The sequence below is a fragment of the Falco cherrug genome, chromosome 12 (genome assembly GCF_023634085.1).
Source record: "Falco cherrug isolate bFalChe1 chromosome 12, bFalChe1.pri, whole genome shotgun sequence".
Classification (NCBI taxonomy): Eukaryota; Metazoa; Chordata; class Aves; order Falconiformes; family Falconidae; genus Falco; species Falco cherrug.
In genome coordinates, this window is record NC_073708.1 from 972048 (window position 1) to 981566 (window position 9519).

Consider the following 9519-nt stretch of genomic DNA (forward strand, 5'->3'; position numbering starts at 1 on the left):
AAAGGAAAGGAAAGGAAAAGGAAAGGAAAAGAAAGGAAAGGAGAAAGGAAAGGAAAGGAAAGGAAAGAAAGGAAAGGAAAGGAAAGAAAGGAAAAGGAAAGGAAAGGAAAGGAAAGGGAAAGGAAAAGGAAAGTGGATCCTGTTTTTAGCTATACAACGCTATGGATAATATAAGCTGGCACTTAAGTGCTCACAGCTAGTTTCTAAAATCCTGGCACTGAAGGCCCCAAACTTCTTGACTTGAAAAGGAAGGAAGCCTGGAAATAGATAAAATGTTGTAACAGTTACTGAAACACCAGTGAACAAGATCTGTTCACAAGTGTATGGATAGCCTGGAAATTCATCAGGACACAGAGTACAACAGTGTGAGAGAACAGTAAAGTTGCAGGGGAAAAACCAGCTTTTACCACTCTACCTGTTATTTTAATCTTGATATTTACAGAAGGAAGTCAGAGTTTTGCCGCTTTAAAGTTTTTTTTACTATTTTTTGCACAGAAGTGCTTCAGGGCCTAAACCGAGCTTTGAAGAGTAAACTATTCCCCCTGCAATGTATTGGATGTTCTGTACTTCATAATTTTGCCTGAAAGAAATAGCTGTTTTGATTTCTAGTTATATACTATTAAAGAGGAATAGCTGTGAACAACAGACATCTCCACATGATGCAGAAAGCAGCAGAGCTCAGGGACAATCACTGTCTCCCAGACGGGGCTGGCAATCGCAGCCCCAGAAGCCAGCTCAAAGGACATGTCTCCCAAGCAGGGCACAGGCAGCCAAGTCCAGCCCTATCTGAGCTGTTACATTCCTGTAACACCTGTGTTCTTGCTCGGGTTTGAAAGGAGTTCACTCACAGCCACAAAGCTGAAATGCTAGCAAGCCTTGCCCAGCACACAACACTTCCTTGCAGTGCCTCTCATTCCTCTGTTGTCTCAAGTGCTATTTCTGCCACCCCTGCACTGCGCTCCCCTGTGGTCCTCACTCCTGGGGCCAGCAGCACAGGAGGAACAGCCACCCGAACAAAGGGGAATGATGGGGTGAGGCTCAGGGCAAGTCTGTGCTGCAAAACACAGGGTAATGCAGATGCACTCGAGCTAACTCTATATAAGGTAGCTGAATGAGTACAAAGACAAGTCAAGCCATGACAGCAGAGAGTTCATTGTGGGTTAATTTGCTCTGCCTTCCTGGTGGGCCAGATATATGCCTATGAATATTAATTCTTAAAACTAGATCAAGAACATAAACAGAGGACAGAACATTTTCATGGCCTGCTGTTCTCCTTTCCTTGCTCCCAGCATGGTACAGTATATACCACAATGCAGCTGCACAGCAAAAAGGAAACAGGGTAATTTTCATGCACTATATACAATGCATCCACAATTTCACTGTGGAGACTGTCTACTTGTTTAATGTATACACGTGCTCCCAGGGAGGCAGGCAGTTCTGTAGATAGGTCACAGGAGTCAGAAAGACGGTTTGATTCCCAATATTAGGTACATTTTGAAAAGTCACTTCATCCTGTTTCCTCCTCCCACTTCTGCCTTATTTCATTATACATGCAATGTCTCTAACCCACTCACTGTTGATTAGTTCTTCAGAATCTAAATATATAAATGTAAGTTCACCAAACCAAAACTAAAGGAAGTGGTTCCAACACACCATGCCACTGAGCTGGATTTTCTTTAGAACTAGTCTCTGCATGGCACTTTTGCAGCTTTAGGTCTATACTGCCCAAACATTCTCAGTATGTCAATACACTGATGTGGGCGAATACAGAATGATGAGCAAATGTCTTTTTCATACTATGTAAGAAACACTCATTAGTCCAGTGCCTCTTGCCCTGTCTATACTTATAATCAATATACCACAATAACAACCTAGCCATTTGCTCATTATGTTTGTGCAGGTCTAGGTGAATGGATAAGAAAATTACACGTTTAGTCCAAATCAGTAGCTAATTCTAGTCCAGAAACCACGTAGCTATGCCAGTGTGCTGCTGTGCTCCAATTAATATGTCCTGCTGGTGGCTTAGGTACACCATCGTAATGAAAATGAACTGCTGCTTCCAGTTCAGAAGTGGTTTGCATCAGGCCAGTCCCGGAAGAGAGCAGGACTGCCTGCATCTCTGTGCACACACAAACTCTCTGTCATGGTTGATTTTGAATAAAGTATTGGAACTGTGCAAGATTTGAAAAGCAGGCAAGTTGTTTCAAGTGATTAAGAGGTCCCTGAGTTTGAGACTCTGGGGTATGTATGTCAGAAAGCTTTAAGTGCACCACTAGAAAAAAAACAATATGACACAGTCTTAAACGTAACCTGCAGGGGAGCATCCATAACAGGAAAACATCAGAGGCTGTGCTCTGAAGCCTTCACTTCACTTTCTTCTACCTTAATACTTATCCTCCTGCCAGAGCAATCTCCCTTATCCTTTATCCTACACATAAAATGAGCCAATATTGCTAAGTTCTGCTATTTAAAAATTAGGTCTGACAGACTATTTCTAAAGTGATAGACCAATCTGTGAAAAAGCTTTTCACAGAAAGTCAAAGCCATAGGGTGTGCTACTCTGATGCTGATGTCTGTGCAAAGAAAACATAACACTTCGAGGTGGAAACCTCCACGGCTGCTGGGCACAGAGACTGCATGGCCCCAGATTTCATGTGTGTGCACTGGTTTTGGCTTGGGATAGAGTTAATTTTCTTCACAGTAGTTAGTAGGGGGCTACGTTTCAGATCTCTGATGAAAACAGTGTTGATAATACAGGGATGTTTATGTTACTGCTGATCAGTGCTTACACAGAGTCAAGGCAAGCTTCTCACATCATCCTGTCAGCGGGTAGGCAGGGGTGCACAAGAAGCTGGGAAGGAACACAGCCAGGACAGCTGACCAAAGGGATATTCCTGACCATATGATATCATGCTTAGCATATAAAACTGGGAGAAGGAGGAGGAGGTGGGGGAACATTCAGGGTGATGGCGTTTGTTTTCCCAAGTAACTGTTACACACGATGGAGCGCTGCTTTCCTGGCGGTGGCTGAACACCTGCCTGCCAATGGGAAGCGGTGAATGAATCCCTTGTTTTGTTTTGCTTGTGTGTGGCTCTTGCTTTACCTATTAAACTGTCTTTATCTCAACTCACACGTCTTCCCACTTTTACCCTTCAAATTCTCTCCCCCATCTCACTGGAGGGGAGCAAGTGAGCGGCTGTGTGGGGCTTAGCTGCCAGCTGGCACAAAACCATGACAGTCCTTTTTGGCACCCAGTGTGGGGCTTGAAGGGTCCAGATAATGACAGATTTGATTGAAATGTCCTAGATTGAATTTATAGGGAGGTTTCTGTGATTGTGATGCGTGGGGCTTGCTTGCCTCATTGTAAATTGGACTTTAGTGCTCATTAGTAGCTGTTTTTTTTGCTTTTGCTGCTTACTGTACTGCTTATCATTTTATTGTGCCATGCCTGGGAACATTGTGATAACAGCAATGGCGATGCACCAGGGCATCACTGCTGTTTCTGTGCTGCTGTACTGGACAGGCTGCAAGACCAGTGTGAGCTCAAGTCAAAGGGACTGTGACCTGTAGATGAGTCCACATGGGAGCAGGTCACCTTGAAGCACCTGTGGCCATGAATAAATCCACACCAGAGCAAGAACGTCTCAAAGTGCCTGTGGCCATGGTTATGTCTGTGCTGCAGAGGTACACCTCTGAAGGCATTTTAGCCCAAGGACAAGTCCATGCTGGAGAAGGTACACCTCACAGCACCTGTGGCTGTGGATAAGTCCATGCTGCAGCAGGTACACCCTGGAGCAGTGGCTGTGCATGAGGTCATGCTGGAACCTTTCAAAGCATGTGGCTATGGATAAGCCCATGACAGAGCAGGTACACCCCTGGAGGGACTGCAGACATGGGTAAGGCAACACTGGAGCAGGTTTACCTGTGAAGGCATTGTGGCCCATGGAGAAGGCCAGGCTGGAACAGGTATACCTTAAAGTGACTGCAGCTGTGGATAAGTCTATGCCAGAGCAGGTATACTTGTGAAGAGACTGTGCCTCATAGCTAAGGCTCCACTTGGAGGTATCCCTTGTATCCCTTAGGTACAACCCCCCAGGGTCTGCAGTCTGCAGATAAGTCCAAGCCAGAACAGGGGCAAGGAGAAGAGTTCATTGCAATGTTAAACCCTGCAGGCTTGTCCAAAGGGGCCAGGGGTGGAGGCTGTAATGGTAATACCTTTAATTTTTTGTAACCCATTATTTGAGTTGCATATTATAGGAATTACTACAGTAGGAAACACTTGAACCAATGGAGGACATGCCTTGCAAGAAGCAGTGCAAGTGCACCAGTAACCTGACCTGAGCTTGCTTTGGTGCCCAATAACTACACACCACACCACCTCTCCTTCCTGAGTGACCACCATAACAGGTGGAACCCAAAGTCATGGACCAAAAAAAATCAATGGACATTTGTGGACATTTGAAAGACATTTTACAGAACTGGTCCCTAAACTAAGGGTATGATGTCTGTGTACTATATCAAAGGACCAGAAGGGTGTGGTGGTGGTCATGGTTAATGAGGTTGTATTGGATAGTGTGGTACCTGAGCATGACAAAAATGGTATGGAGTAACAAAAACATCCCTATATTATCAGCATTGTTTTCAGCACAAACCCAAAACATAGCCCCATACTAGTTACTATGAAAAACTAACTCTACCCCAGCCAAAACCAGCATAGCATGCCTGTCAAAGCTCAGCATTTTTAACTTGGAAAATAAAAAAGTCACACCCAAAAATATCAAGCTTCCTGAAATAAAGGAAGTGGCTCAGAAGTGGGTGAAGGTTTTTGAAAGCTGTCAAATTGCTAATACTTTTGTGGAGGAAGGGGGAGGAACCTGAATCAGTGATGTCATGGAAAAAAAAATAGGGGCTTGTCCTGTAAGTGTTTCTTTTCCTTTTTTCCAAATGGAAGCAAAAGGTTTTTTCCTGGGGTATTTCGTTTCTTGGTTGTTTTTCTTTTCATTTGGAAGTTGGGGAGGGTAGTGTGTTCGGTTTGGGGTTTTTCATTTGTTTGTTGTAGGGGGTTTATTTAGTTTGGTTTTGAGGTTTTGCTGTGGGTTTTTTTCATAAACAGGTATTGATGCATTGTTTCATGTATGTTATGATAACTTTTTTGATTGGGAAGTCAGCCTAGATATTAGAATGTTATCAATCTTACACTAAAGATTTAAAGAAGCACACATCAGGAAACTAAGGATTTTAGTAAAGCTAGCTGTTCCATGTAGGTAGAGATGAAAGACTAACCAATAGTGCACTAAACGCTGATAAATTTAATGGAATGTTTCAGCAGTGGAAACATTTACAAGGATAGATTGAACTCCAAGTTTGGTGTTTATTGGTACCATATATTGGTATGTACATATTGGTACTACATCCATATATTGGTATGTACATCCAGAAATACAATTACGGGTCTATTTCTTATTAGGATAAACAGCTGAATACATGTCTTTTAATTGAGGGATTTACCTAGTAAAAAGGCCTTTTTGCAGGCTCTAGATATTCCTAACGTTGTTGTTGTTTTAATGTAGTTTGATGCTCCTAAAAGTGGCTTGGTGATTACAGAAAATTAGATGTTTTATAGGATGCCTGTGCTTGTGGTGGAAGTCGGACAACCTTAAAGTTTCTCCTGCTAGGTCTTCAAAATCACTACATACAATAGGCTCTTGGAGAATAATAATAATAGTAATAACAAAAGAAGCCCCAAAGCCCACCCAACATTTACTAGCATGTGCCTGAAATTAGTTCTTGCCATAAAACCAAAGCCTACACCCCTTTTCCAAATGTTGCTCCTCCATTAACAAAACCCTCCTTAGAAGACTGCCCAGCTGCCCATAGCTACGAGGCAGAGTAATCTACACAGCAAAGATGTGTGACAGGAGAATCAATCTCTGTGTCAAAGTACACGGTGAAAACATGGTCTGTGAGGTTGAGTACTTGATACTACAGCACAAGACTGCTAATTGTTTTAAGTGTACTACAGAGGAGTTAAAACTTATAATTTGAGGCCCTACTGTTTAGTAAAAGCATGTAGAAAGGAACTGGCTCAAGCTAGACTACTGTGAGTGGACAGAGAAAATAACTATTACTTGAAATAAAATACTGCTACCCCTCTTTCTGTCTTCCAGCCCTCTCTTAGTTAACACATTGACTGACTGTGGAGGCGGCTGAGAGAGCAGATAGTAACCTGCCCTTTCTGAAGAAAAGGGAGTGGTGGGAAGTCTCAGAAAGACTTATAAAATGGAAAGTAGGACAGCAGATTAAAAAAAAAAAAAAAAAAAAAAAGGAGGGGGGGGCACAGGAAAAGCAAGAGATTTTCTTCTTTTCCTTTACGGTACAATATTCACTTGTTTTCTTATGATATCCCACTGCTACCAACCAGATTTATTCAGTACTGCCTCTCTTCAGAGACTTTGAAGGACAAGAGAACTAATGGTCAGGCTTCAAATGCTCTTCTTAGCTGGTTATCAACTAAAGGTAGATCATTTTCTGGCTTACATCAGTAAAAACCTGGAGTTACTATAGTGACATGATGATAGAAGCGTGCATAAATTCAATGTATGTGAAAAGACACTTCAGCCCTTCAAATAATTTGCTGTCATTTTAGAATATATGTTTCAAGCCACTTTTTAGGGTGAACATAACTTTAGAGAAAAGCTTTTGTATCTGCCATCAACTATCCCAAATTACATTAACTAGCTAAACCGATGGAATGTACATATACATAGAATGCTGCATGTTTTTTTTCAAGAAAGTATTAAACACAGATCTGTTTTTTTTTTTATTTTGTCAAACTATTACCTCAAAATTAATTGTTTTTCTTGCTACTCACATTATCTGTCACATCTAGCATGTTTTGCAAGATCAATCTCTTGGGCTCTTTCCTTTATAGAATTTAAAACAATTAAGCAATAAATTCACCTGCAGTGGTATAATTAAACAGATAATTAAATTTTTGAAGGCTCTTTAAGAAGCAGTTTTTATAAAATAAATACATCTTCTATATTTTACAAAATTATATAAAATAAGTAATTTCCCAACTGTAGATATTAACTTACAATGTTTAGATTTTTTTCACTACTGCTACTGCAGTAAAAATAAAAATTTGAGGAACTCTAAGCAGATTCTGAGATCAGGGAGTGGCTAAAATGGATGGGAAGATTTTTTTCTTGAAGGATTTAAACACAGAAAACAAAGTACTACATTGTGAGATGAAACCAAACATTAAGACTCTACTGAATAGGTTCACATAAGAGATCTAAATGTATTCTTTTTCAAATACAACTACAAATCTTTTGAGGTTGTTTTTTTTAAATGGTTTGTATAACTCTCACATATGACCATGCGGAAGACATTTTAGCCTTGTACATTATGCGTCAACCTTCCTGATCTAGGTTCTGACACGATCACATACAATTGTATTCTAGTTTCTGAACAAAGGTGTTATTTCTCTGCTCTGCAAATCTTTTCATTTGTTTTATTTCTACAGAGGACATTCAGGGATCAAAATGAGAGAAAGAAATATCAATTTCTACCTACCTTTGACAAAAGCATCCTGTCTCAGAAATGCAACACCAAATGCTAAGAGTTTAAGCCACAAAAACATGGTTATTTCTGGAAATCAGGCGTATCCTTATGAAACAGCATGTGTCTCCCTCTGGAAAGCAAAATAAGTGTTATCTGTCTGCAAAAGAACTCAGCAAAACTTGAACCAGAAAGGAGAATAACTAGGCACATACATTGCACTGCCTGCTTATCTGTGAAGGAGTTGCTTCCTCTGTTACCCAAACTAACCACTCGCAAACTCGCTAAGCAGTTTAGTGATGTCAGAGACAAACTTCTTCAAAAAAAATTCTTTCAGTTTCCAGGAAGTTAAAAGGGTTTTTCTTAAGTTGCTGCAGTAATGCTCAGCTTCCTTAATTCAAATTAAATATATTATTTTCAGCCATTTCTTTCTACTGAGGAGCTAAACAAGACTTAACTTTTCAAAGGACTGGATTTAATAGTCATCCTTTCTCTTCATATTTACTTTTCTTTTGCAAATATTCACTGTGTCCCTTCTACGTTATGGATGCTTCCTGAGATTTCTGTTGAGAGAGAGAAACCCAAACCATCAGTCAACAAAACCCTTCTACTGGTAACAAGACCTTCATAAAAAGATGTATCCTCAAGTGAAGTGTCTGCTGATTAAATGAAAACCCTTTAAACATGGGATATATTTCTGAATCTTTCTGCAATGATGCAATTCTAGGTATGACAGTAATACACAACAAATGGGTAGACACAATCTAATTCTGTTTTACGTAATGTTCAGTTCCTATTTAGATAGTACAATGCAATTCTTTACCATAATAGTGCTGGAGGATTGTGATCCCTTTCCTGAAGTCGATACAAGGTACAGCAAAAACATTTCCCCTCACTGCATGCAGTCAGTTAGTACTCAATAAGAAATGCCCATTATATAGTAGGTTAACAAAGGGAATAAATGTTGGGATGGCTTCTCTTATTGGAGGTTTCAAAGACTGTAAAAGAACCAGCAGAATCCTGTCACAAGATGGATAAAGGGAAAAGAACACATTTGTGCTTATTCTTGATTTCCTTTGGAGACTACCTAAGCATCACACGGGGGAAAAATGTTGCACAAATTCACATAATAATTCAAGGATGACATGAGTGAATCAAACTCCTCATATGATTAAACCCAGCTTCTACACATCCAACTTTGAGTCAAGTCCTATAACATAGACCAAAATCTTAGCTTCCATTAAGCAATATTTCTCTATACAAACTGTCTGTAATAACAACTATATTACAAATGTGTTCAGAACAAAACTGACATAGTGATATCACTCTGACACTCCAGAGACTCCCACTTTGATACACAATAACTTCATCCTAAAGTTGTCACAAACTGGATTTGGACTACAGCCATACATCGTCTGCAGCACTGGCATCTTAGTCCCTGTTATCCTAGGCAAAACCAAAATACCAGAAGGGCTGAAGTGTGCCACCTGATGAATAGGGTGCATGATATCCTGTGGAGAAATTCACATAAAGGCTCTCAGCAAGAACCAGGCTCTATTTCTACCTGAGCTTCCCCAGCAGTTTTATATAGCCTCCACCCAACTTTTTATGCTGTGTCGCCGAGACAAACTCCTGCACAGTGGACCTTTTCTGGCTGTGTGATATTTACATACCCTCCATAGCACTGAAATACTGCAACATATTGTATATATTATTTAGTGATAACATCACACACTTTAGCCATCATACCATTCTGGTACAATATTATTACTCGCATTTAACAGCTGAGAAACTATAAACCATCAACTACTAAAATTACTGATCAAAATTACAACTTAAACTCATGGAGGATTTAAATTTTAAAGATTAAGGATTAAGACTTAAACCATATATCATAAGTCTCAGTGAAATGCTAAGAAGAAAAATCTCTCTTTCTGAGAGCAGATCCTTCAACC

General features: G+C 40.3%; 1 protein-coding gene across 14 annotated transcripts in view; it reads right to left on the minus strand.

Moving 5' to 3' along the window:
• PTPRC (protein tyrosine phosphatase receptor type C) overlaps positions 1-7897 on the minus strand; it is a 70165-nt gene extending 62268 nt beyond the window's left edge. For 8 of the 14 annotated variants that reach the window (XM_005440094.4, XM_055724344.1, XM_027806576.2 and 5 more), the window contains exons 1-2: positions 7780-7897; positions 7580-7697 (exon numbers count right to left, since the gene is read on the minus strand). In XM_005440094.4, the coding sequence (XP_005440151.1) occupies positions 7580-7646 (67 nt within the window). In that variant the 5' untranslated portion in view covers positions 7647-7697; positions 7780-7897. The other 6 variants (XM_014280636.3, XM_014280635.3, XM_027806579.2 and 3 more) reach the window with 2 other exon arrangements.
• Between the last annotated feature and the right edge of the window lie 1622 nt (positions 7898-9519).